Source organism: Paramormyrops kingsleyae, chromosome 2, assembly GCF_048594095.1.
Source record: "Paramormyrops kingsleyae isolate MSU_618 chromosome 2, PKINGS_0.4, whole genome shotgun sequence".
NCBI lineage: Eukaryota > Metazoa > Chordata > Actinopteri > Osteoglossiformes > Mormyridae > Paramormyrops > Paramormyrops kingsleyae.
The window spans coordinates 10,555,457-10,582,185 of NC_132798.1; the positions used below are offsets into that span (position 1 = coordinate 10,555,457).

General features: G+C 37.3%; 5 protein-coding genes across 8 annotated transcripts; 1 reads left to right on the plus strand and 4 right to left on the minus strand.

Moving 5' to 3' along the window:
• Positions 1-926: 926 nt before the first annotated feature.
• LOC140581845 (uncharacterized) lies at positions 927-2,679 on the minus strand. The gene is made up of 2 exons (XM_072705386.1): positions 2,159-2,679; positions 927-1,511 (listed from the first exon to the last, which is right to left on the minus strand). The coding sequence occupies exons 1-2, from the start codon at positions 2,543-2,545 to the stop codon at positions 1,362-1,364; spliced, it is 537 nt and encodes a 178-aa protein (XP_072561487.1). The 5' UTR covers positions 2,546-2,679; the 3' UTR covers positions 927-1,361.
• An 855-nt stretch (positions 2,680-3,534) lies between these two features.
• On the minus strand, positions 3,535-8,111 carry carnmt1 (carnosine N-methyltransferase 1). The gene is made up of 8 exons (XM_023803188.2): positions 7,794-8,111; positions 6,922-7,117; positions 6,662-6,828; positions 6,215-6,355; positions 5,421-5,599; positions 5,108-5,221; positions 4,553-4,656; positions 3,535-4,202 (listed from the first exon to the last, which is right to left on the minus strand). The coding sequence occupies exons 1-8, from the start codon at positions 7,940-7,942 to the stop codon at positions 4,008-4,010; spliced, it is 1,245 nt and encodes a 414-aa protein (XP_023658956.1). The 5' UTR covers positions 7,943-8,111; the 3' UTR covers positions 3,535-4,007.
• A 1,160-nt stretch (positions 8,112-9,271) lies between these two features.
• LOC111839390 (alpha-1-antitrypsin-like protein GS55-MS) lies at positions 9,272-11,727 on the minus strand. 2 transcript variants are annotated; one of them, XM_023803256.2, is made up of 5 exons: positions 11,617-11,727; positions 10,826-11,461; positions 10,188-10,455; positions 9,780-9,930; positions 9,272-9,572 (listed from the first exon to the last, which is right to left on the minus strand). In XM_023803256.2, the coding sequence occupies exons 2-5, from the start codon at positions 11,439-11,441 to the stop codon at positions 9,375-9,377; spliced, it is 1,233 nt and encodes a 410-aa protein (XP_023659024.1). In that variant the 5' UTR covers positions 11,442-11,461; positions 11,617-11,727; the 3' UTR covers positions 9,272-9,374. The 2 variants fall into 2 exon arrangements, with proteins under 2 accessions (XP_023659024.1, XP_023659023.1); XM_023803255.2 differs by having other exon boundaries at positions 10,826-11,713.
• Positions 11,728-12,788: 1,061 nt separating this feature from the next.
• Positions 12,789-16,907, minus strand: LOC111839392 (nicotinamide riboside kinase 1-like). Of its 3 annotated transcripts, none has more exons than XM_072705404.1 (9): positions 16,540-16,907; positions 16,243-16,292; positions 15,995-16,085; positions 15,617-15,665; positions 15,113-15,284; positions 14,840-14,913; positions 14,241-14,354; positions 13,770-13,853; positions 12,789-13,370 (listed from the first exon to the last, which is right to left on the minus strand). In XM_072705404.1, the coding sequence occupies exons 2-9, from the start codon at positions 16,269-16,271 to the stop codon at positions 13,360-13,362; spliced, it is 624 nt and encodes a 207-aa protein (XP_072561505.1). In that variant the 5' UTR covers positions 16,272-16,292; positions 16,540-16,907; the 3' UTR covers positions 12,789-13,359. The 3 variants fall into 3 exon arrangements, with proteins under 3 accessions (XP_072561505.1, XP_023659028.1, XP_023659029.1); XM_023803260.2 differs by having other exon boundaries at positions 14,241-14,347; positions 14,842-14,913; positions 16,540-16,905; XM_023803261.2 differs by lacking the exon at positions 14,840-14,913 and having other exon boundaries at positions 14,241-14,347; positions 16,540-16,906.
• Positions 16,908-16,949: 42 nt separating this feature from the next.
• Positions 16,950-25,122, plus strand: ostf1 (osteoclast stimulating factor 1). The gene is made up of 10 exons (XM_023803258.2): positions 16,950-17,128; positions 18,972-19,018; positions 19,451-19,501; positions 19,722-19,785; positions 20,286-20,339; positions 22,210-22,317; positions 22,536-22,585; positions 23,010-23,088; positions 23,634-23,732; positions 24,484-25,122. Exons 1-10 carry the CDS (start codon positions 17,095-17,097, stop codon positions 24,540-24,542), a joined length of 645 nt encoding a protein of 214 aa, XP_023659026.1. The 5' UTR covers positions 16,950-17,094; the 3' UTR covers positions 24,543-25,122.
• The last annotated feature ends 1,607 nt before the right edge of the window (positions 25,123-26,729 follow it).

Genomic DNA, 26,729 nt, shown 5'->3' on the forward strand with positions numbered 1-26,729 from the left:
TACAAAATCCATTTATAATTAGACAAACCAGCTGAATGCTCTACTGGAAAAATAAGATAATCTACTTGTTCATACCATTGACAAACATCTCATACTACAAGAGGTTCCACACTTTATCACAGCACAACAGAAAGTAAAGTTCTAACAGTATATTGCAGGCATATCCATCCATCCATCACTGCTTAATCCCAACTGGGGCTGCAGGGGGGATTGGAGCCTAACCCAGGAACAATGGGCACAAGTAGGAACCAACACTGGCTAGTTACCAACACACCACAGGGGCAATTTAGACTTACCAATCAACCCACCCTGTGCACTTTTGGAGGAAACCAGAGCCCCTAGCAGAAACCCACACAAACACAGGGAGAGCATGTGAGCTCCACACAGAAAGGACCTGGGCCTAAACCCAGGATCTTCTTGCTGTGAGGCAGCAGCGCTAATCGCTGTGCCACCAAACCACCCACATTCTAGGCACATTATACTTTGAAAAGGCTACATTTGAATATATCATAGGAGGTACATACTATACATTTGGTGCACATTTCAATACAGATTAAAATGTTTTTATTCAGAGTTTGGACACAAGAGATTGTCCATCCATTTAAAACTATACTCCAGTTGCAGAAACATGCTGAATTGAGATCTTATACTATGTATTATAGACTGGAGAGTACAAATTTGTATAATATACTGCGTCAGGTTACCAGAATACACTAAGTACAAAAAAATTGCTAGTTACACAAATCTGAAACTTTCAGCACTACAAATGCTTTTGGAACCAAAGGTCCAAAAGGATTTTCCAAGACATTAACTTCTGTAATGTATTTAACTATTTTTGACTTTGAAATTGAGAATTAATATCCTCCTAAGATCAGACCAAAGTTCTCAACTGCACGACTGAAGGTAAGTGAAAAAGCCATACAACATACATAAAAAAGTGCTTTATTTCAACTTCTCTAAAAAACAGACATTTTATCAATGTTACTATATACACAGTACAACAAAGAATAAAATTAATCCACAATCAACCAAACCTGAAGAAGTTATAAAAGTGCTATAGCATGGTTTAAGCAATTTTGTAACACACCATGTAATGGTCATTTTTATAACAAAACTAAAAAAAAAATCTAAAGGATCACTAAATTCAACTTGGTGACGTTTTATAACATCATGATTGTTGTTGTTTCATTGCTTTTCACAAATTAAGCATTTGAACTAGCAAACCATGACTTGCCATGAACTAGAGATGGAAGAAGCAACACTGTTGAGATTTCTTTGATAGTTATTCAAAAGAACTACAATTAAAGAAACTGCTTATATGTTCGAAAGTATGTGCCCAGTTGAGAGGCCAGAAGCGCTCTTCAGGTTTCCATGGAGTCAGCCTCCGATGACATGCTTCTGGCAGCTTCCGGGCCGTCGCTCTGTAAGTCTGACAAGTCCAGGCTGGGAAGAGGCACTCTCCAGAACTGGAAGGAGTTGAAGGTGGAGAGGTCATCCTCTGGTAGAATTCCCTAAAAAGCATAAACAGGAATAAACAGGAAGGTCAGTGATGTCCTGATAGGTTCTTCACTCAGATACTTAGGATTAATTTGTTTGAATAGGAGAGATGGACTAACTGTAAATTCATTTATTCGATACTGTTATTTTAAACTGTAAAAAAATGTATGTGGGGAAATGGAATTTTATGGAACACCTAACATTTAAGGAATGCATAGTTTACAACCCAAGCTCAGTATACGGGACGAGAAATTTTAAGAGTCAGCATTTCAGATTACCAACTTACAAACTCCAACAAGACAACCCATGGAACATTTAAAATATAATAATAACCTAAATCATAAAATCGCCGGAAGACATGATAATCCCGAAATGTATAACACTGCACATAATCTGGACAGCAATACTGTTGTTAAACTCAGCACCTTATTTTCAACATAAATTTTGGACTTAAGATAAATTTCTACCCTTTTATAAAACAACAAACACAAACAAAACGGTTGTGAAACGTGAAGTTTGTTGATATTCTAGGTGCCTTGAACTGGAAAGTCAGAATTAAGATTTTGGCGACACCTCGCGGCTGAACAAAGTACAGTCTCTACATAACCGGGGAAAACGATAACAAAACTTAAGCTTCACGCGGAAGAACCACACCACCCACCTCTTCAGACTTGGACAGTTTATGGGGGACCTCTTCTGCCTCTCTGCGGCGTTTGGGAGTCGCTCCTGAAGCCGGCTCCGGATCGCTCATCTGCTCGAATCTTCCAGAACTTCTCACCGGCCCATTGTGTAACGTGCACTTCTCCCCGGTGGAGCTTGCGGCGTCCGCGGGCCACTCCTTGTGTGGCAGAGCCGTCTCCTGCAGACCAGGCTCCTCAAGGGATCTTTTACGGTGGTTCCCTAGCAAGGTGTGCAGTGGCGGTGCCTGGGTAAATGCTCGGGCTACATCCGTGCCAGGCAGAGGTGTATCGATCTTGGCACACGAGCGGATAAATCGCTTACACGGGGCATTGCAGATCACGGCGTTTTCCGCTCGTCTTTTCGTCATGCATGCAAGTCTGGCAAGGACGCTAAAGGATGGTCAGGTTTGTGGACAAAATTTAAACCTTGCCGTGTAAACTACAGTCGGACACAACGCATGCTGGTCGCTCTAGCCAAACTCATGTCTTTAAAATGCCACAGCGCCCTCTATAGGGAATGGGTCGAAATGACCGACCTTGTCTAACGGTAATCAAATTCCAAATAAGCTAGACGCCTGTATAAAAGCTGCTTAAATGCAGTGGTGATATGCTTACTTGAGTTTTAATAACTTAATTTAAAACACGACAGTTTGTTTAAGCTTTGAATATGACATCCTCAAAATTAATGTATTCCAAGTACACTCACGAACATAAATCATCCAAACATCCATCCATCCATCCATCCATTTACTTCCGCTTATCCGAGGTCGGGTCGCGGGGGCAGCAGCCTCAGCAGGGAAACCCAGACTTCCCTCTCCCCAGCCACGTCATCCAGCTCCTTTGGGGGAATCCCGAGGCGTTCCCAGGCCAGCCGAGAGACATAGTCCCTCCAGCGTGTCCTGGGTCTTCCCCGGGGCCTCCTCCCAGTGGGACATGCCCGGAGCACCTCACCAGGGAGGCGTCCAGGAGGCATCCTAAGCAGATGCCCGAGCCACCTCATCTGGCTCCTCTCAATGCGGAGGAGCAGCGGCTCTACTCTGAGTCCCTCCCGAATGACCGAGCTCCTCACCCTCTCTCTAAGGGAGAGCCCAGCCACTCTGCGGAGGAAACTCATTTCGGCCGCTTGCACTCGCGATCTCGTTCTTTCGGTCACTACTCATCCAAACGTCATCTCATTGTAATTGTACAGTAACAAAGATATCATGTGTCTTATAATGGGGGGATAATCAAATAATCAAAACCAGTCAATGCACCCCCTGGACCCCCTTAAATGGGTGGAGACCTCAATCCCCTAACGCTCAGCCCAAAGTCATGCCCTCCTATATACCCACTATAGAAAAACACAGTGAAATTCAGATTTTAAAAAGTTAAAAAAACTCTTTATTATAAAGAAATCCTGATTCGAGTCAGATGTTATTTTGACATGGTTAAAATATCTTTTCATTCCTTAGAAAATAAATACACGGTTGAATATACAATTCCCATCTGAAATGAATGCCAATGAATGAAACACTTCAGAATAAGAAACTTTCTACATATTAACATGACAAAAGGCACGATCATTCAAGAGAAACATATCTATCCTTAGCAGACCGGTAGGCAAAAACCACAATTGTGACCCAGCCATATTATCAACCATTTCACAAATCATGAAAGTTAAAAAAGAACATTATTTACACAAAGGTGTTTCCATGGATACCTGCCACTCCCATCATGGGTGAAATGGATAAGATTATGGACAGCTGACAAAAATGGTTGGTACTCCATATTCCAAGTACTGTACATTCCAACATTCATACAAAAATCCTTGCCCAAGTTTCCATTGTTTTGTTAGCTGGCCATTCCTGTATTGTCATATCTCTGATTTCTTGCTTTCTTTCTGTTGTTTTCCTCAAGATGACTTCCATCTCCATTATAATAAATCCGAGCTGGTTTCCGTGCCACAAAGAAGACACAGTCATATAAGTATTTCAGCATGGAACGCTCATTCTCAGTGTAGGTTGTAGGGACAGACTCCCTCTCCACCTAAAGAAAGAAAAAGTTTTACAATGCAACCAAGAACTGAGATTACTATGTAAACTTGTGTGTAGCATGGGCTAAAAAGGTTGCACATTCTAAAATGAGTGCAGGTCCCCCACAATTGATTTAAAGGCATAAAAATTGCTTTTATTCTGAAGTAATTCAGATGGATCAATTAGACAGATGGGACAGGCATACAGATAGATAATATTGTTCAGGTATAATAAAGTATTTAAAACACAGTCCGAAATGTTTGAGAGTTGACAATTTAACACACACACACACACACACACACACACACACTTTTTATAAATAAAGGTGAACATTCCGTCAGGAGGAAACAAAAACTGGTTTACCTCAATCTGGAATCCATACTTCAGAATGGCTGCCTTGACATCCTCATAGCTGAGTTCGATGGATAGTTCATTGGCCATATTTTCAAAGTGGTAAAGCAGCGGGCCTATTTAACCAAAAGGGTAAACCGTTTTCTAAAGTAATGACATTCAGCAATATTTAAGACATTTTAGCAATGTGAAAAAAAAATCTCCCATCCATACACCCTGGATGGGATGTCAGTCCATCACAGATCACACACACACCCAGTCATAGTGTAACTTCACTGTAGGTATTTATAGTGCAATTTAAAGACACAGCTGAGCCTAACTATATGTCATTTGACTGTGGGAATAAACCAGAACAGCCTGGAGGAAACCCATGTAACACAGATATATCATGCAAACTCCACACATACACAGAAAGAGTAAAATGGGACTCAAACCCCCAACACTGGAGGTGTCAGGCCAGTGCTACCCACTGTGACACCCTGAAAAATCACTCTCATGTAGAAAGTGTAATGTATCCTGTTTGAAAACTGAATTCCTAATCAGGGAGATATTCTGTAATTAACTCACCTAAATTAATCCACACTCCATCTGGTTTAAGAATGTTCCAGATAGTTTCTATGTAGTCAATGACATTGTGAGCAGTATCAATAAAGAAACAGGTTGTAACACAATCCCAGGTATCTGAAAGGACACATTAATTGAAATTTTAATTGAGAATAGAGCAAAAAAAGATAATTTATCAGTTACGTTTTCATGACTTACAGAAAAAAAAGAACAATACCATGAACCTAACAGCAACAAGTTCCATAGGACAGTGTGTCACATAGAATACAGATCCAGCTTGCATTACGCCTGACTGGGTAAAGTGTGGGCAACTTACTTGGTTCTGTGTACACTTCCTGGAAATCTCCCGCCGCCATCGAGAAATCAGAATCTGCTGGAAGGCTTTGAGGGTTCACATCTGGGAAAAAAATGGGCCGGGTCTGATCTGACGATCGTTTGTTATTGCTGAACTGATGGATCCAGGGATAAAGGGTCAAAGAGTTGACCTTATTGCACCTGAGAAGATACCCATCTCACATCATTCAGTTGTACAGCTGTCACAATTCTGAATAGTGTTAAATGTCCAAATATATGTATGATATTTAGGGGAAGGTTCTCTTTCCTAGCTTTTATGCAAGATGCCTTCATATTATATGTGCTTAACAGTACGTGTGTGAAAGGTCTTAAGAATGTATGGTGACATATCACTTAAAGCAGTCATCATAATGCATTTCATAATGCATTATAATGCATTATGAAGGTATTTATAGTGCATTATAGGCGAGAGCTTCACAGAGCATTCATAATGCATAATACACACAGCTATAATGTGTTATACCTTTTTATAGTTAAAGCTGTGTTTTTCTTTATGAATGCATTATACTGCATTAGGAAGGTATCTAATGCATTATACATGAGTGCTTTCAGTGTTACAGAATTTACTTTTAGATGAATGTATTTTACAGCAATACAATCTTGTCACTTAACGCTAATAGCTACAGTAATAGGAGTCAAGGCTTATTTGATAATCTGCATTTATATTCCACAGTGAGGTTCAATTATGTTTTTACAGTTTCAGTTTGAAGGAAGCTGGTTGCACTGCAGGCTCAGGCAACAGCAACAGTCTTATACCTGTTTAAAACAAAGTGGGATGAGAAGAGCATGAAGAAACTCCATTCATTGCCTTGGCAGGCGTAGCCCAGCCGGGCAATCTCCCAGGCAAGCCGCCCAAGACCTGCCCCCGGTACCAGGATTCTCACTTTTGACACATCACTATAAATAACAAAGAAAATTATTCACAGGTCATTCCCATTACATGCACGTTTACTGCACTGACTAATGACGTTTTCTAACTATAACCTGTTATTGAAAAAGGATACAAGAAAATCCATTTCATATTTCAAAATTTACCCCATAATACCTGATACTAATAAAATGTTATGTATAGTTATGAATATATGTTTATGTAGTGGGTCATAAAAATCTTTATCCAGAGCTTATTATTTAAAACCTCAGGTTTGTGGGAAAAAGTGCTTTAATATTTTCTTTTGATCCACCCATATTTCTGTATATAATTACCATTTTTCCCTTGGAAAAATCTTGAGAATCTCATCAATAAGCGGCTGGTAGCAGGAGTCTCTCTCAGCCTTGCCTGCCTCACTCCAGTCCCGTACAAACTGCTTTATTGTTGACTTCAGTTTGTCCATGTCAAATGTGGACGAAGGCCGCACCTTCCTCATCTCGTCCTTGCAATGAGAAAAATTGCAGAAAAGCTGATTTGGCAGCTACTTTATTACCTGGCAAAACAAACGATGTTATTCTAATACAAAGAAACTTACATCTTCACCGTACTCCATGTTTTCAAACATGTGGATACAATTACGTACAATGGCCTTGAGTACTTCCTGGTTCTGATCAATGCATTGGCGGATCTTTGCCAGGTTTGGCAGGAAGTTGGGGATTAGCGCCCGCTGGCGCTCCGGAAGAATTCGGAATTGTCGTTCAGCACGGCTTACCCGCTCCTGAATATGAATCCTGAAAAGGGGTAAATGGTATTCATTTATTTCTATAAAGCAAAACCAGAATATGCCAAAATAAATATTCTCTCTACTATTTATACTATCCATTAGCAGTTAAAAAGTTGACAGGCAATGGTATTATAAAAACATACCATGCATTGATTGGAGATCCCAAGGTGCATTAAATTATATCAGCATCAGAGCAAAAGCTCACCCTGATAATCATTTGTCATTTAAACAGCATGTAACTGTAACAATTCGCAAAATAGTAACTCCTCAGAGCAGAAGGAACACCTGCTTTAAAGTGCAGAAATTCAGAATTACAACCCAACGTCCTCCATACTCTAGCTATAACATATCTAAGCGTTCTTATGATGAGTACCATAAAGCGACATAAACTCTAAAGATACTTTTAATTTTAAAAAGTAAGAAAAGAAGGTAGATTATGTTTAGAAAGAAAGATTACAATATTCCCGTTGCTACTACAATATAAGATGCGTTGAAAAAACTAAATTCCTGCGTTACTCTAAAGAAATATACGCATAACTGGATTAAATAAATCTAAATAGTATCCGCACGATTCTTATAACCCACATCTCAGGCAATACAACGGAGCATGTTCTAGTTAGCTAGATAGCTAAACAGAATTAGCTCCATTCATAAATTCGGTGAACTGGTAATAGACAAATTACCTATAATATTTAAAGGCATCTATGACTTTCCAGAAATGCTGTCTTTCAAGCCTCTCTTCCTCTTCTTTCGAGCATATATCCCTGTTTTTACAAACATATTTCCCTTCTCGCTCTCCATCTGCAGTCAGATCCCCGGACCCTTCAGCCATCGCTAGCGACTGATGTCACCAGGCAAAATCAATCGAGTACAAACGCGATCAGGTAAATTAATCGAGTTAGGCCAATTATGCGCGCTCTAAACATATGAGCTGGGGTGGTTTTCAGCCGAGGCTGGAGTCGGCTTTAACATCGGCCCTGGACTGTGCGGTTTCCCACGATAAAATTTGCAAACGCATCGGCCCAGTCCAGCCGTGTCAGTAACCCTTCAATTTATTATATCTGGCTCAAAGTAACATAACTAAATTTGATATTATTTCAAACAATGTTTCATCCAATTATCATCAAAAATGTTGACGTAAAAGTCATTTGTTGTACATTGTTGCTTCAATTAATATACCATCATGACTTGGTACAGAACCAAAATACAAAATTCTTTGTGTGCCTGACAATTATTGTCATTTGACAAAACACATTTAATATTTTTCTAATGATGGATGCTATGGTCTCATCGTATATGGTCCAGAAACATTTGGTTATGCAAGATGGCATCTCTAACTAGCTGTGTGTGTGTGTCCCGTAAGTTCTGAGACTGGCTTCAGGATCACTGCGATATCATATTGTATAAGTGGTTGGACGATTAATTTTAATGCTCACTGTCCTCTTTCTGGGCCCTGTCCGGGCGTCGGGACGGTTTGTTCAGGTTTAGTGCTGCAAGTTACCGCGGAGTAACAAGCTAAGGAAAAGTCACCAGTTTTCTATATACGGCAGCCACTCAGTATCAGAATCATCACACAGCGCTTGGAAGGCTCGTGCACATGTTTACTTTAAAAATTAAACGATATGCACACCCCTACGTGTCACACTACTCGCGAATGACGTCAGCTTCCGGAAACCCCTGGCACTTTGACAATTTATTTTTTGTTTTCGTGTGAATAGTGAATTGCTTGAAATTTAACTAACTATAAGAGTTAACTGTAAGGTCACCATACACCTGGATTTCCTCAGGCGCGAATTTTCGGTTTACAGAGTGGCTAGGGAGAACTAATTAATATTCATAAGAGAAGCGCTAACTGATTGGTCAGTGAACGCGAAAGCTCATTAATATTCTTATGCCCGGAAATTTCCTCTTTTTAGTCTCACCAAATATGGTAACCCTAATCAGTAATCTCAAAAAAGTATTGATATATCATTAATATGGTGAAAAGTACAACAGGAAATATTTGTCATATATTCAAACCGTATACATGTATGTGTGTGTGAGTGTGTGTGTAATGAACCTCGTTAACTCTAATTTATCTAAATTATACACACAGTTCAAAATATAAAATTACTAGAAAAGCTGATAAATGAAATATTGCTAAATGAAATATCCCTGACAGTCAAGAGTCTTTTTCTACATTTATTACAGTTCTTCTCTCAGACCTAGTTAACAACAGCTTAATTTATGTGGTGATGTTGTAACATTAAAGTATGACAACAGATCTATGAGTCTGCTGGATTGAGAATTCTTCCCAAGAAAAGTATGCTCTTGGTTTCGTGACTGTATATGACAAGCAAAAAAGGACGATTAAAATTTAGGGTATGTGGAGAAAAAAATGAAAGTGGTTTTATGGCAATTGTTGTCACTGCCGATCCAGTAGTTCCCAGTTCATCAATGTCTAAAGTAGCATGGTGGATAATCTGAACATGAAAAGGATAGTTAGTTTGTAACAGTCATACAGGGTTTAACTGGCATAAATGATGGTGAATTTTAAACAGTTTCAGTTGCACAATACATTTGCTTAACAGTGTCTCCTCAAAGCAAAAGTAGAAGCTGTCAGTATATTTAAAACTATATTTATTGTAGCCGTTTTTTCTTTTTTTTCTGGGGGGGGGGGGGTCTCTTACCGTTGAGGTCTTTGGTATTCTTGGGTATTCTGAAATGCCTGCAAAGTTAGCCTTCTCACTGAAAATGTCGATGATTCCCATGTTTTTCAAAACATCTTCAAGAGAATATGATGTTGATATTGAAAATTTGGGCAGAAAGACTTCACATTCACTAGAAAGATAAAACTGATATTAGGCCCAATATACATTACTTTCCTATGGTATTTTGATACTGACTTTTGGGATTTTTTGGGAGTTTTAGAAGGACATAGTAGTGGTAAAATCACAAAAAAATCAAATCTGCAAGCAATAACTTAACATTTAATAAATTATATCTATCTTAATTATCTGTTTAACTTTACTCGTTGGCTCCTGATGTACTTCTCGTACATCAGGAGTATAGCATTGTTAATACCTAACCATACTTACGTTTTCTCAATCCATTTATGCCATTTTTCCACATGATGTCCCTGTAAAATTTCTTCCAATGCCTTCAGTTCGTTTTCGGGAAGAACCAGCATCATAGAAACCGAGTCTCGATAAAGCAGCTGAAGAATATCTGCTGCTATTTCTTCATCATGATATACAAGAAAACTATTCCTTTGATGCATCATTTTAACAGAAACTGTTGTATTTTCATCAACATAAAAGTTATTCTCCTTAGTGTTAAGAGGATTAAAAGGCAACTCCCATTTACCTAGACAAAAAGAAGCAAATTATAAAGTTTAACATAGCTTCATCAAATAATAGACAAGATATTCTTTATCCATCCATCCATCCTTTGCCCATAACCACATATCCAATAAGGGTGATAATAATTTATTTATTTTTTTGTCTGCATGTGTTTCGTCCCACAGTCCAAAGACATGTAATCAGGTTAGCTCACATCTCTAAATTGCTCATAGTTTATGAGTGTGTGTAAGCACTCAGTGGTAGAGTGGCACTCTGATCAGGGAGTACCCCTCCCTTGTATTACCTGGAAGAAATTCCAGGTCCCCCAGATAAGAGGATGGATGAATGGATAACAAATCCAGTTGTTTTTTAATTCATTAATTTACACTACTTACCTTTGAAATAAATGTAACTGATTAGATACATCATTGCATCTGTGTTCAGATTTTTAACTAGGTTAGTTATTTTACCATGGGTTTTTTCTTTTACATAATTATTAATAAGTTCTGTGGCCTCAGCAGTCTTATTGAAATCCACAGTAAATCCTTCAGCGTGGTAAAATCGCTTCAGATTTTCTAAAAACTCAGGATGGGGCTTGAAGGTGTCTTTGACAAAGAGGGCACTTCCTACAGAGACCTCCACTTCCTTCTTTTTGTTGAGATTCATCAGGATGCCATGGAAGGCCTCATTCACCTCTTCTGGTGCAATCTCCGTCTCGTTGAACCCCAGACCGTTGAAAAGCTGCTGGTGTGTTTGTTCTCGCGCCCCCAAAGACAGAGCAGCCAGGGCCAGCGACAAACTCATGGGGGAGAAGAAGATGTTCTTAGACTGGGATTCCGGCTGGGCAGTGATGTGCTTGTAGAGCTGGAAAGCAAAGCCAGCATTGTTTTGGTAGATATCCAGGCCATCGTTACTGTGCTCATTTCCATGGGAGCTGCTGTCATCGTAGTCATTTTGGATGGTCATACAGGGCAACCCCAACACAATGCCCAAAAGCAGGACTGGTCTCATTTTAATAATCCAATAAAAATCTGAAAATAAATAACACATTAAACCAAATAATTAAAGTTAATGCTTTTGTCCCCAGAGTAGATCGAAGTCACATTTTAACTGTGTTATAAAATGAAAAATATAATGTGCAAGATTGTTTTAGAACCAGATACTGAAGAGACCTTGTAGACCTTACCGTCCTGATCTGCTCCGGGTTTCGACTTTCACGTGATCTTCATACGAATCTATATATTTTTTGAAGACTTTTTTTCTGCTCAATCAGCCTTCAAACTTTGAACTGTTCGAGCTATATTTGCTTTGGATAATCATTAACTAAAAAACAAAAATACTAACTTAACAAATTATATATGAAATAGTTTTTGAGTTAAAAAAAATGAGCAATCAATGTGTTTTCGAAACTGCAGTGATAGACCAGCCAATGTGGAATCAATGTAGATAATTGGAAAAACTTTATCACTGACTGTTTTTATTATGTTTGAAGTATTTAATGCAAAACAGAAACATGAAATTTATATTATACATTATTAAGAGGACGAGCTTATGTCATTATAACATTCATACATTTATGAAGAGGAAATCCTGCAAATATTTTCTGTGGAGTTTCTTTATAAAACGCACATTATGACACCATTGGCTAACATGGATGCTCAGAGCAACATATCACCTTTTTCAAGGTTTATGTAAACATGTCGACTCTTGAGCAAGACAGTAAACAGCAGCTGGCTTGTGGTGGCCATGGTAGTTAGTTGACATGAGTGGAAATTTATGTGCTGATGTAGTACATTGTTGTTGCTTGAATTGGACACAGTTTTTGGAGAAACTGGTGTTTCATGGGACTGAAACAGTACAACTGGCATGGAGCTAAATCTGTTTTTTGGATTAGCACCTTTCTGATGCCATGTGGCGTGAAATATGTGTGAAATACCTCCCACTCAAATGTGTGTGATTTGTTGAAGTGTGGGGAATCCAGCAAAAAAAAAAAACCTGATATCCTGATTTGCAAGTGACAACCTTTCCATATTGTTATATATGAATTGTAGTCCTTACCAGGCAGACTACAACAACAACAGTAATAATTGCTTTGCATCATGTGATCAAAACAACATTATACTTACGTGAGATTATCGGGGCAATTTTTCTCTATTTCACATTCTAAGGAAACAGATTTGCTCAAATTCTCACAATGACATTTTCTTACTTATGTCTATCCATAGATACTCCAACAAAGATCAACAAAAAAACTATTAATAATTATTCTGGTATAAAATAATAGTACACGCTATACACATTTATAAAGAAGTGCATTTTAGAAATTTCCTTTAAGATTCAAGAGACATGAGAATGAAATATTTTAAATAAAATATTTAATGCCCTAGCACTGCATTGTTTGTGACGGTGTTTGCCAATCTCAGTAGGGCCTACATTTTGATAATATTAACTTATTCTGCATATCAGTCAATGATGCCAAATTAAACCGAGGACATTTATATCATATATATAAACACAGAACATTCCTGTTAATTAGTTAGGTAAATAAGCAAGTGAGTAAGTGGTCAGTGATTAATGATCATTTCTGATTCTGAATCCCAGTTGTACAGTACAGGGTCCATCAACCCCTGCATTCATTCGTTATTAAACTGCATCCACATAAACATAAATAAATAGGTGTCTGGATTGGCCCTGTTACAAACTGGCATCACATCCTGTTGGAAGATCAATAGGCAGATGGTCTTTGACGTTCATTTCCCTTTTTGAAGTTAAACCATCCATTTAAATTAGAGTTTTAAGTAATCTGTGTGACATCTTCAACTGTGCTGACGTTAGAGCAGTACGTCTAGCTATTTTGTGGCATTTAAATGTATTGAATATTTAAAATGAGATGAAAGAAACTACTCTTGAAGTTCCTTGATCACATCCTTCAGTCCTTTCCTAAAAATAGAAAACATAAAAATGAGTCTTCAAGCAATTACGTGATTACACTGCACACTGCACTTTAAACTGACTATACTGTAAGCATTTCTTGCACAGTATTTCATCTTGTAATTTGTATATACACTCTTGTAAATTCATAGGTTATTTCTCTATTTTTTCTGTTTACACTTTCTACAATTTATTTTACAATTTATTTTATAGTATCTTTGTTATTTGCACAGAGTATGAGCGGTTCAGGATACATTTCACTGCATGTTGTACCTGTATAACTATGCATGTGACAAATAATGCATAGTTATCATAGTTATCTTGATTACCACTTTCATACATGCACATGCATTTTACTCTGCTTTTTACAATTTAAATGTAACACCAATACACAAAGATAAGTCTTACCTGGCATCTTATCCATTTCCATTTTGATTCTTTTATAAACATTGGCAAATATTTTCTCTCTTGACTGCGTTCCATCTAAATACACTATAATGAAACAATGTATCAGTACTAATAATCAAATCATCAAAAACAAATGGCCGCTGAAGCATCAGAAGTCAATCATTTCTGCATTATACTGGGCTAACTGATATGCCCCGAATCTCGACAGTGACGAGTGAAAAGACACCATACGGAACTGGAGACAGGACTGCAACTGGCAATGCACAGACAGCATCGTGGTTTTACAAAGGGGCTTTTCCACAATGAGCAATAAAATTATCAACAGAATGATGTCAGTTACACTTGTGTAACACGATAAGAATATTAACTGGCTGAGCCATGTGGAAACCAGCCACAACTTTTAAAGTAGATATACTAACAGTGACATTAACATTACAAACTGAAAAAAGGCCTGTGAAATCTTTAACACACCCAGGTCTGAAACCGTGTCCTCTATCTCGTTCCGGTTCTTCAAGTACATGGGCCACACATGTCCGTCAAAGTATCCGCAAGGGTCTGGAGGATTATATGTGCGCAAACTCCCAAACCAGATAAAAAGATGGAAGGGTAAATCACACAGTCGAAGAAAAGCAGCACCCAGCTTTCAGTACACATCTCCCACCCACCCTGGACTCCAGATATTCTATTTTCATACAGAAACACACACACACACATATATATATATATATATATATATATAAACCAAATATGACAATATACTAAGAATTAAGGCATCCCATTTTTCACTTAGAAAGCATAAACATTAACACTACTTCAAACTGTTGATGGAGCTTAAGATTAAATTTATAAAAGGACAAAGACATTCCAGGTTGAAAGCATGTTTCTAGGAGTTTTACTGATGGTAGATTCTGGTGCACTGGATTGCTATAAAGTATCTGGCAGTAATGTATGCCATTAGAAGCTTTGATTGATTGTCCATGCGGGTCTCAAAACTGCTGCATGTCTGGGTGTCTGCCTTAAGAAAACCATTTCTGGATCGATAATTTAAAAAAAAAAAGACATGTAACCTTACCACCTTCTTTCCTTGCATATCTCATAAGGAATGTGCAAGAAGTATTTCATATCTATTAATTCATTCAACGGTCTGAAAATAACCCAAAAAAACAGGCAATCCATGACCAGCATAGTACTTCAGCAGGAGAACATCACAACTTTTTCCACACTACAAACATTAATCAAATTTTAGTGGTTTTCTAAACATGTGTGTGTGTTAAGACATGCTTTATTACAGTGGTGCATTTGCTCATTAATACATCTCTGTTCCCATGTGTTTATACAGTTACCTGTAATTGTAGATAAGGAAACCCTCTATGATAAGGGTATACATATCAGCTGCTGCCTCTGACATTTTTGGACACTGACTTCTCAGTCTACAGGAGTCCTGAAATGCTGCCGGATCCTTCTGCCAGGCCCGGACTTCACACATCATTTCATCCATTTTGAGAGAGTCAATGACTTACGTTAAAAAAAAGAAAAACCCACACAAACGTTTTGTTAATGGCCATTCATACATGTCATTAAAAATGAATATTCAAGATAATGCTGCCAAAACTTATATAAACATATTACACCTGTAATAAAAACATTTAAATAATATAAGAATAACACAATTTTATTTTGTGGTACATGTTATCAGTCCTTCTTTCTCTTTTTAATGATACACATGGTTGCAATTGTTAGGTTTTTTAAATATTTTAATATACACAGATTTTATTTACCATGTTTAAAAACAAATTAGTAATGAATAAATTGGAACACAAAAGAGTATTACAGAAAGTAATCCTTACCATCATATTGCGTAAACCCTCTGCTGTCAACGGGTACCAATGAGTTATCCTAAACATTTACCATAACAGTGACCATTACTACCATTTGCAAGATAGACATCCTTGCCCTTGGCAGCTGAATATACCCATAATGCAGCCCATTCATAAAACCACAAAATGACTAATTTAAGTAAAGCACCCATCCGCAGGAGAAAACAGTTCATGACTTTATTTCTTCACGATTAAAAATGTTGATTTAAAGCTACGAAGAAATACTATTTTTGTAATATAGACAAACAGATGTAAAATGAATCTAGAAAGTTTGCTGTTAAAACTGTAGTTTCCAAAAGATATGTTTTTACTCCTCGGTAATATTTTAATTGCATAAAGTAAAATTACCTTAAAGAACGTGTCCTGGGCAATGACACAGCTGTTTGGAATGCGCGCGTGGAGGCTCATGGCAAGAGTGGACTTGCCACCATTAGTTACTCTGGAGAATAAAAAACTATCATTAAAACATTATTATTATTAACACAGACGCCTTAGCAATATGCCTATTATGTAGTTTTCATTTTTTAGTAAAGTAATACAGCTGCATTGATTCACTCAACAAATACTCAGACATAAAACTGACATATTATACTTACCCTCCGATACCAATAATCAACTGTCGCATTTTCTGTTTACTATAGAAACTCTGGAAAATGGGAGGAAAAGTAGTTTGTTTGCACAAAGACACAGACAACGATGACCCCCCCCCCCAAATAAGTTATCAAAATTAATTGTATATCGCCATCACGCATAAGAACCAGATTCTACGTTCAAGAAAAACATAATCAATTATTTAAACAAAGATTTAAAGCAGTTGCAAAAAAAAACTGCATGACCCGAGCGACTTGAATTCAAAACAACAATTTGTGTAACACACTGGAAAAGCAGCTCACCCAGATATTGCTTATATTTAAAGCAAGAGAATTGGAATAATAAAATGTTGATTACGTGCAGAGATATACAACATATAATTGCACAGTCCCGATCTTTTACCAGCAGCCCGTAAATACTACAACCCTGCACACGAGTGTGACAGGACAGCAGCCCACGTCACCCATGCTGATTTCAGTTTGTTAAATGGGGGCGGAGGGATTTATCAGCCTGGAAAGTTAGGAGTGGGGAAGAAACTGGCAGTGATCACTATCTGCATATTCATTTTTATCATAGACGGGAAAATAACACTACTTTACTATTTATTAAACGGATCGGTGGGCTTTTCCAAATAAGTTAATGCTTTCTAATTTGCTGAGGTTGGGGGGATGCAGCGATAGTTTATCAGTGGCCTCTCGAACGCGCACGCGCGCTGCGGCCTTTCCGCATATTGCGTTGGCGATGCCACTTCCTCATTGAAAGCTGCAGTCTGGACGAGCGCCGTCGGTTTGCGTTTCATTTAGTGCATTTGCTGGTTTATTTTTTGCGCATTTATTGTGTCCCGTGGAGTACACGAAATGTCAAAGCCACCTCCTAAACCGGCGAAACCAGGTGAGGGCGAAAGTGTACCTGTTTTTTAAAACCTGATACAAGAAACTTCCTTTCGTGGAAGAAGGGGGGGAGAAAACTTTCGCGCTGGGCTCCAATTGTATTCCGAAGTTGGTGCCGCAAAACAGTACGTGGTGGCTCACCGTTAACCTGTGTATGTGCTACATTTGAAGTGCATTTAAAATGCTGACGCTTGAACAAGACTTCGTGAGTGGTCCGGCTCGTTTTCGGCGTTTCTTGCATTGTCTCGGCTCGCACTTCCCATTTTCACCATGCAGAACAGGCAGTTTATTTACGGACGCACCATCGCGTCAGGTGGGTGGGGTGAGAACGACGGGAGCTGTCCTCCTAATTTGGACAGTTTCGTTTGCGTTTAACCTGATTGTCGATCTTTTAATTTGATAAGAAAGCTGAGTGTCCAAGTTGTCATGTACACACGGATTAAACCCTGTTGATCATTTTCTATATGCATAGAATAGATGCTTTGAAAATCGAGGAGTGTGTCTAATAAAATCGTCCTAAATGGTCTGCTGGTTTTATTGATACCGGTTTTAAATATCGTTTTGTAAAGGGAGCGCAGTTGTGCTCAGCTCAAGCAGTGCAGTTCAACCCCGGACTGGGGATATTTGTAAGAGCTCCGTGGAAATGGCCGACTCGCCCGTCATCCCAGTTTCTTGAAAGTGAGCCCTCAGCGGAGGCTTTGGAGCAGCATCTGCCGATGAGTTTTCAGAAAGTGACATTAAGTTCCTGCTCATTTCTCCTTTTGGTGTGTGGAGTGAGGGATTTAATATCCGGCAGGAGCTGTGCGCGACCTCTGCAAGTCCACGCTCGCCGCGATCGTCCCGGAGGCAGAATGGCATGTTCTCTCTCTATATCCCCATGTGGCGTTCTTTTAAGCTTTAGACTTTACATACGTTGCTTATTTTTGGAATGAACCAAATATGTTACTGTATATAACGAAAAACAAGAATTATGATTAACGTGACAAGTTTTCCGATTGCAGTCAAACAAGAAGGACGCAGAATTGTTTGCAAATTACGTTTAAAAACAGGTATTTCGCTGATATTCCTGTTTACAGCTTGAAGTAGTGTTGTTTTATTGCATAATTCAATTCTCCAATACTGAATTGGTCTGTTTAATTGTGCATGACCTCGTTTTCTGGGTTATCTATCTGCTGAAGTTTTGAAATGTACTACTGGATGACAAACCTTCGGTCTTTGGTTTGTGTTCATATCTGCTGAATTCCGTATCAGAATGGGGAACTGAGACGCTGGAGTGGAATGGCCTAATTCACAAATGGTTAAGTGGCTTATTTATTATCTATAGCCTTTTTAATCATTATATGAGAATTACAGAACATCTCCAGTGTCAGTCAACGGAGTGCATTTAAGAGGTGCCTTATACTGGTACCTTTTATCTGCAGCCAGCATGCAAACCTATTCACTGTAGCCTCTGCAAACATACCATATTTTGACATAAACGCAATAACACATCTAAAACCATCTTCCTCAGAAATGTTTGGTAATGCAAACCAGAACATGGATGTCCATCTCTATAGCTCGCATCTGAAACTGTTTTATGCTGGAAAATGTACATTTTATAGTATGGCCAGATTAAATATTAATATTAATTAATTACTGGTTGTTTGGTGTTTGGCATTTGTAATGTTTGTTACTAATTGTGTTTGCTAGGTGTTGATTAATTCACTTTTAAGAAGTGGATGTGACACTGGATAGTAAATACAGTATATCATAAACAGTTATTTTTCAGAACAAAATTAGTTTAGGTAGATTGTAATAATGTGGCACTGATGCATTCACTTATTTTCTTGTTTGTTTTGTGTTAGGGCAAGTCAAAGTATTTCGAGCATTATTCACCTTTGACCCCAGAACTGTAAGTATTATATTCTTAGCAGTTTTTAAAATTTAAATATTGTTCAGATATATTAAATATAATGTTCTCGTCATTAAAGGTGCTCGCATTGTGAGCTCCACTGTTCTGTTTACCTGGATTGAATCTGTCGATGTAGATCTAGATTCAAACAAAAGCACCGTTACACCTTGCCAAACAGAAATGAATGTATTAATACATTATGTCAGGTTGATTTCAGTTTCTTTGACAAGTAAATACTTGCTTAAAAGAGATCGCCACTTGATTTTTGGTCTGTTTTTGTTAAAGGAATAAGTATATTCATTTTTTGCTTGTAACTTTGTCTCAAATGAGCGAACATAAAAACAGGATTTTAATAGAACTATCAAGAAAATGAAAGTCTGTCTGTATACTGCAACATGCATCATCTTTCTTGCCATTGCTGTTACATCCTAGCCCGATGAACTGTACTTTGAAGAAGGAGATATTTTGTACATCTCTGATACGGTGAGTGTCATTTTAGAATGAAATACATCCTCCATTCTGTAGTACACATTTTGTATTGTTGCTGGTGTTGGAGTAATTAACATATGGCCTAATAATATGATTTATTCATCAACACTGCCTGATATCAGTCTTGATACATCTGCGATGCAGATCATGTATTGTTTCAAGGTAAAGCAGTGTCTTAGTGTTGATTGGTTGTTTGCCCCTCACTGCATCTCAGAGTGACAGTAACTGGTGGAAGGGGACGTGCCGAGGACGGACAGGCCTGATTCCCAGCAATTATGGTGAGTGCAGCCTGAGTCAAGCAGTCATCACTCTTGTGTAAATGTCACGCAGCAGTAATCTCTGGCTATATCTGATATACTTAAACCTCTTGCTTTGCCCAGCCTTTGCTATCACAAGATCTTTAATACAGCATAATGCCGTGTGGTTCAGTGATATTAGGATTTATCTTTATTTTGCTGTGAATTTTTTTTTATTAGAATCTGCATTGTGATGTATAGAATAATACAGAAATATAATTTTATAGTTTTAAGTAATACATACTCACTGATACTTGCAGAAAAATGACGATTGTGGCATTGTAACTTTGTATTCTTTGCATATTGCAGTTAGAACACCTTGCCTTAGTCCAAACAAAAGAGTGCAGCAGGTGGTTGTGAGGAGGGAATGAATCATTTACTTCATCTTACTCTGCCACATGAGCACAGCTATATTGTTGTTTAACTTTTATAGTTTCTGCTAAGTGTGTTTTTTTAATGATTTTGTATTTGTGAAATTCCAGTTGCAGAACAGGCTGAATCTATAGACAATCCACTCCATGAAGCTGCTAAACGAGGTGAGAATCACTCCTTTGTGTTTTATACTTAGAAGCAAAGCACCTGTATTTACACAGAGTGCAAAGGGGTCTGCCAGTTCCACCTTAAGACACCTGCCAGTATTGATGTTCCACTTATGACAAAGGATAAATTAACGCCATGTCTGACCCTTTGGCTTCAATACTCAGACACACATTGAAGGCAAAAGAATATTGCATTAATAAATTAAATTAATAAAATGAATAATGTTGGGAAATTTACCGCATTAGCGCATTGCATTAAATTTTCAGATTGTAATACATCATAATTTCTTTGATCGCGTTAATGCGTGCAGTGTTTTGTTGCCCGAATGGGAGAAAAGTATAAGCATAGATTTTAATAGAGTCCTATAATATTCCTTCTTGGTCATGAACAACATAATAGTTTAGCTCGTGATGTTGCACAGAATCCCAGAGTTCATTGTTCCAAAACATTGTTAGCATCTCACAGGAATGCCATTGTTTCCTGGATTATTTCGCTTTTAAAAAAGACCTGATGGAGGCATTGCAAAGGACAAAAATATTGTGATTTGCAATATTTGTTTAATTTTACAGAAGGCTTATATTTTAGTATTTTAAGATCTTTCATGTTATAAAATGTACTCTCAGTGCATGTCAAATGTCTCTCTTTAGAGCCATTTGCCAAATACATTTAAAACTTTAGATCGATCACATTTGGGATTAAATTGTTTTGATTTGCCTGTTGAGTACATGCGAGTATGTGTACATGTGGAATTCACAGTTAATGTCCAAGGTGCGTGATTAAAAAAAATGAACTTCCCTACTTAGAATATAACGTCCTCTCCTTTCTTATCGCCATCTGTTCAGCAAGCCTATTTGAAAGCATTGCAATTCATCTTATATTTGCTTTTAAGTAGTATTTTTGTTGGAAATTAATAATCTGTATATTACAAGATTACGTTAAACCATATGGGTCAATTTTACAAATTTGAGAATTAAAAAAAAAAATAATTAAGGTTAAGCTTTTATTTTTATATAGAGCAATTGACATTAATTTAACTTTTTAGGTATATTAGATTTTTTTTTCCTGAAATAGGTATCTGAAAATCAATAACACACAAACACATGAACTGTCTTTAAATCTTTCCATTTTATTATGTGTAACCTACGATAAACAATCAATTTGTACGATAAAATTGAGCAAAAATATACGTCTTATGTTAATTTTCTCATTTTTTCTCATCTCAGTAACGCTTGCCCTGGATTTGATGAAACACTTTTTGTTCATTAAAAAATAAATGGTAACTTAACAAGACTGATTGATTACCCCAGAGGCAAAATTGACAGTTTACAGCAGGGGTGTCAAACTGCAGTCCTGGGGGGGCGGAGAAATTTATGATAATGAGTCTTGGACAATGACGTATGTACTCCGCTTTGTGTTAATTGTACATTAATTTGGGGACTCAACGTATAAATATTTTTAATAGTTTTAATATTAGTGGGATTAATCATGATTAATCATAGAAAACCATGATTAATCAGTTCTTTTTTAAAAAAAAAAAAAATCAATTCCCAACCCTTAAAATTAATACATTTGACTTGATGATAATTATCTAGCTGCAAATGGCAACATCAGATGCACATTTGTTTTAGTTTGAATTACCAAATAATTCTGAGGAAGATGGGTTTTAAATCTATGAAAAACTATTCTTTTATGATTGCCGATATTATTGTTCTTTAATGCAGATGTACTCCATCTGACCTGAGGATTAAAGACAGAAAAGATATTGTGTCCCTAATATGCTGTTAAAATGTTCATGAACCTCAGTGTTGAATAGGATGAACAAAGAATAGAGTTCATGTAGTAATGGCTTAGGTGTCTGAATTGCAGGTAATCTGAGCTGGCTCCGGGAGTGTCTGGACAATAAGGTGGGGATTAATGGCCTGGACAAGGCTGGAAATACTGCCCTCTACTGGGCATGCCACGGAGGACACAGAGGTAAAGCTACTGTAATAGCCTGAACTGTTCGTTTTGGTCACAATTTTTGTGTTGCCTGTTGGTATATTGGTTTCTTGGCATATTTAATTGGTTTTCTTCTCTGGGGCAGGAGCTGTTTTGCTATATAAAAAGTTTGTCAGTTATGCTAATATTAAAGGTAAAAATTGACCTTTCATCTTTTGATTTGTCACTCATTTTTGTGTTGTTCCTTTTAACAGATGTAGTGGAGCTATTACTGGGACATGCTAATATTGAGCTCAATCAGCAGGTGAGTCAGCTTGAGTATAGAGACTTGTCAAATGCTAGCAATAGTTTGTGTTATCTTGTATTAGTAGTACTGGGGTACATATGTAGTATGGTGTTAGAACTTCACCACTAGGACAAAATATAACCAAACTGTTTTTCAGAACTGGAGTTTTAAACAGAAATAAAGGAATATTTTTTTAAAGTCCAAATTTATTTAGTCCAAATTGATATAGGATATTAATTATTCATATTCCTGGCTTCAAGATTTGACTAGACATCATAACAAAATGCAAACACTGCTATCAGTTATCATTAACGATATTGCGTGAATAGGCACAGGCAAAATGGACTGATATTATTACTTATAAAAGACTACAAGCAAAGACAGCATCCTACTGATTTATAAGATTATTTATGGTTTAGTTGTCATTGTTTTCTTTTTGCAGAATAAACTGGGAGACACAGCCCTACATGCAGCCTCTTGGAAGGGCTACTCCGACATAGTGGAGATGTTACTCAACAAGAGTGAGTGCCTTAGCTGGCCAGCCTGAATCGCAGAGTGGGTGCTGCAGTCACAGGAGCGGACACAGGGCATGCATTTTGAATGGCTCTCAGCTGATGTTGAGCTGAAGATATGTGACCAATTTCCCCAAGTTACAGTTCCTGCAATGCAAGCGTAGCGTCATGTTAGGCTCTGTCTAGGGGGGAAGTGAAGTTTTCAGTTAAAATGTTCAGAAATGACTGCTACAAGATAGATTAGATAATAATTACAGAATATGAATTTTTTCTTTGGTTTCTCCCCAGAATTATGGGTAAGAAGAAAAACTTTGTAAATGACTTCTTTAACTTAAAGTGCATTTAAGGTCCTCTTCTCCCATAAGTGCATTTAAGGTCCTCTTCTCCCATAAGTCTGAGTTTGTGTGTGACACAGGGAGCTAGGCTTTGCTAGCCTTGGATAAGTTTGCATGCATCCCAATTGAAATTAGAATTGGAAATTGAAAACTATTTCAGTAATTGAATTGCTAATTCCTTGCATAATAAATCTGACCTGTATTCTTGTTGTTGCGCAGATGCAAGGACGGATGTCCTCAACAATGAGAAGAAGCTGGCTGTGGCCATGGCCACCAATGCACAGTGTGCTTCCCTGCTGAAGAGGAAACAAGGAGGCAGTAAGTTCTTCACCAGAAGAGGGCAACCTTGCTGTTTTCATTTTATAAAATCTAACGTGAACTTAATTCAATATTCAAAATACACCATTACCTAAGAATACTATGAGATTTATTATATGAGATATGTTGGTTATCTATATAAGATATTTTCTTGCAGTGAATAACTTGCGGTTAAAATGTACTCATGCATTTATGCATTTTACTTGTAATTTTCCCATTTTTCTCCATAACTGGAATAGCCTGCATTCTTCTTATAATTCTCCTTAAATACATAATGTTTATTCCTATTTTGGAGGAATGCAGAGCTGCACGCACCGCTTCCGATGTGTGTGCCAACCACTCCTCAATTAATACTCTGCAGGCTTCATACTTGCTCAGGGGCCCAGTTGACAATAGATGTTACTATAAGGCAATGGGGGGCGAATTTTCTGGACCTACTTAACAAACCTGTGTGTGGCACAGCTAGGAGATGTACCTTGCTTTGGCTGATGCAGCACTGGATCTGGTACAGCTACATCTATAGCAGCAAATCGAGTGGATTCTGCTTGATGCGTCTGAGAGCCCAAATGAATGGTGTATTTATAATATTCAAAATATCTGTGTTGAGAAATGGAGTACCTAAAAAATAAGTACCTAAAATGTGATATTCAGTATCTGGGAAATGTATATAGTTGCGTTACTGTAAAAACAGAATTTCATGTTAATATAGTTGGAAGTATTTTTATATTTCTCTTTTTTTTTAATTTAACAGATATTAGCCGAACGCACAGCAACGCGGAGGAGTACCTTGACGACGAAGACTCTGACTGAACCCTAATTACTCATTTTTTTCTTTTTTGTTGGGTGTTTGTTGAGGATTTTAAGTGGGTAAGAAGTATACATACACATTCCAATATGCTAAAAAAAAAACACATTTGCTTCAGGGATGGAATATTCTTTCCTTAAAAACGAGTTTAAAAAAATCTGACAATATTTTGAATTGATTAACTTGTTTGCACCATACACCAGTTTCCAAAAAGGAGGGAGATTCAAGCCATTTGTATGAAAACGGCACCTTTCATGGGGTTTTCAGTCTGGCTAATGCAGGTGCCTCTTAACATCTCCCCATTAAATTAAATGTCAAGTCTTTTTTTGTATATTTATCTTCAAAACTTGTGCTGCTCCAGTACTTTTTAAATCAGTAACGCCTGAAAAGTGCTACTTTTTTTTTTTTTCCCCAGATTGAGACAAAATACTGTGCAGTAAAAATTTCTAAAATTATATCGGAGTATATTATCTTCTATCTGCAGTTTATTTTATTAGATCTAACTCGAGATGTTCATTTTAATTAAAACTTCGCTTGTACTTCCTTTTAAGACTATGCAATAAAAAAATTTCATTTTAAACTGAATTGTTTGTAAATGTGTTCTTTAATACTTTCAGGATAAAATGTCTTCTTTGAGAATGATGCTTATGTTAAGGAAAATGTTTGTCAGTAATCATCATTTTGGATTCTCTATTCCCATTTATAAAATCTGAATTTGAAAAATTTACCTTGGAGGAAGTTTTTTTTTTTGCCAAATAGTTGGAAGACGCATAATTTTTTAAATGATAATGAAATTTTGTATCAATACTTTCTGATATAACAGTGATTCCTCAAAACCATATTCACACAGGAAAAGATTTTTTAATATGTATTTTTTTAAATATCGCTGATATAAATCCTTCTCCTTATTATACCACGTATTTAGTTACCTATGTATATTGACTATGTGGTTTGTAGCAATTATTATTTTTAATATTTCAACCTTTAAATGCTTTTGAATATTTCACACAAAACTGAAAATTATCTGAATGAAGAAGAATGAGAGTGAACCTTAGATTGAGTAAATGAGTGGGTGAGCTGGAGGAGGGGTAGGTGGTACAGTGTGATCCGGGACAGTTTTCTTCTTCTTTATGCAGCTTTGGAGTCATTAACATTTATTAAATGTAAAAGCAGTAATAAAACTTTCCTAAACTTGCACATGTACAGAATATACCTTTGTAACCTGTAAAAGTAAAAAAGGTCATACAGGTAATCTGTTTCTTGCTTGTTATAACGTAGTGTTATTGTACTGGCTATAAATGTATTAAGCATACTGTATGTATATAATGGTAAGAATATTGAAAATATTCCCAATTGTCATAAGCTGGTTCTCTAATGGCTATTATTTTGACGGTTATTCTGATCAAGCCTATTAGGAAGCAGTATAATGCGTTTAAAAATACAGAGCAGGCTTCATGAGAAACTTATTTTGGTACTTGTCATAATCAATATAATGAAAATTCCAGCTAATTGAAAAAAAAATGCTTTTTTGTGTTTGAAAAAAATTGCACTTTTGTTAGATTGAGCCTTTGAAACAGCCAAATAGCCCAAAACAATGGCCGCAACTTAACAATAAAAAATTTTATTGAAAATTTGAAGATAAGCAATAAAAGAACACTAAATAATACAATAGCACTATTTGCATCTAAAATATTAAAAGTCAAAAATGTTTGATTTTAGCTATTAAACAGTGATCAAGCAGAGTTCGTGAAGTCTAATAACATTTTGAGTGTATCGTTGGGTGTTCAACCCTAGTCTTGCTGGGGTAGCTCTTTGAGAGGTAGATCTTTCCCGTGCCTGTGTCAAGTATCCAAACAACAAGGTCACAGCCATATAAACCTCCCCACTATGTGTGCGACCGATGGTGCATGAGCTTGGTGCAGCTTGCGTCCCAGTTGAGCAAGTGCGCATTGGACTGACAGGTGCTTCGTTCTGGGGGTGGGCTGAGATATGGAGCTACTGCAGAAAAGCTTTGGAGAAGGTCTTACTATGGTTCATCAGGCATTAGAAACATGTAATAATTATAATAATCTTTTATTTATTGGAATCCTTCTTTTCACCTACCCTATCTTGCTTTTCATATCTTGAGGGTCAGAGCACAGGGTCACAGGCCAACAGGTGGTGCCCCTTGAGCTGGGGGTTAAGGGCAATTG

Coding starts and splice junctions, on each gene's coding strand:
- LOC140581845 (XM_072705386.1), bottom strand. CDS start 2,545: ATGACGAAAAGACGAGCGGAAAACGCCGTGATCTGCAATGCCCCGTGT. Junction 1,512..2,158: donor AACTGTCCAAGTCTGAAGAG/GTGGGTGGTGTG, acceptor TATGCTTTTTAG/GGAATTCTACCAGAGGATGA.
- carnmt1 (XM_023803188.2), bottom strand. CDS start 7,942: ATGGCTGAAGGGTCCGGGGATCTGACTGCAGATGGAGAGCGAGAAGGG. Junction 7,118..7,793: donor GATGCCTTTAAATATTATAG/GTAATTTGTCTA, acceptor ACCCCTTTTCAG/GATTCATATTCAGGAGCGGG. Junction 6,829..6,921: donor ACATGGAGTACGGTGAAGAT/GTAAGTTTCTTT, acceptor TCTCATTGCAAG/GACGAGATGAGGAAGGTGCG.
- LOC111839390 (XM_023803255.2), bottom strand. CDS start 11,480: ATGTGTTATTTATTTTCAGATTTTTATTGGATTATTAAAATGAGACCA. Junction 9,931..10,187: donor CATAAATGGATTGAGAAAAC/GTAAGTATGGTT, acceptor TTATCTTTCTAG/TGAATGTGAAGTCTTTCTGC. Junction 9,573..9,779: donor GAATACCAAAGACCTCAACG/GTAAGAGACCCC, acceptor TTTCATGTTCAG/ATTATCCACCATGCTACTTT.
- LOC111839392 (XM_072705404.1), bottom strand. CDS start 16,271: ATGCGACAGTTGATTATTGGTATCGGAGG. Junction 15,666..15,994: donor CCCAGGACACGTTCTTTAAG/GTAATTTTACTT, acceptor GTAAATGTTTAG/GATAACTCATTGGTACCCGT. Junction 13,854..14,240: donor GGACACGGTTTCAGACCTGG/GTGTGTTAAAGA, acceptor GTTTCATTATAG/TGTATTTAGATGGAACGCAG.
- ostf1 (XM_023803258.2), top strand. CDS start 17,095: ATGTCAAAGCCACCTCCTAAACCGGCGAAACCAG. Junction 19,019..19,450: donor TCACCTTTGACCCCAGAACT/GTAAGTATTATA, acceptor GTTACATCCTAG/CCCGATGAACTGTACTTTGA. Junction 22,586..23,009: donor ATATTGAGCTCAATCAGCAG/GTGAGTCAGCTT, acceptor TTCTTTTTGCAG/AATAAACTGGGAGACACAGC.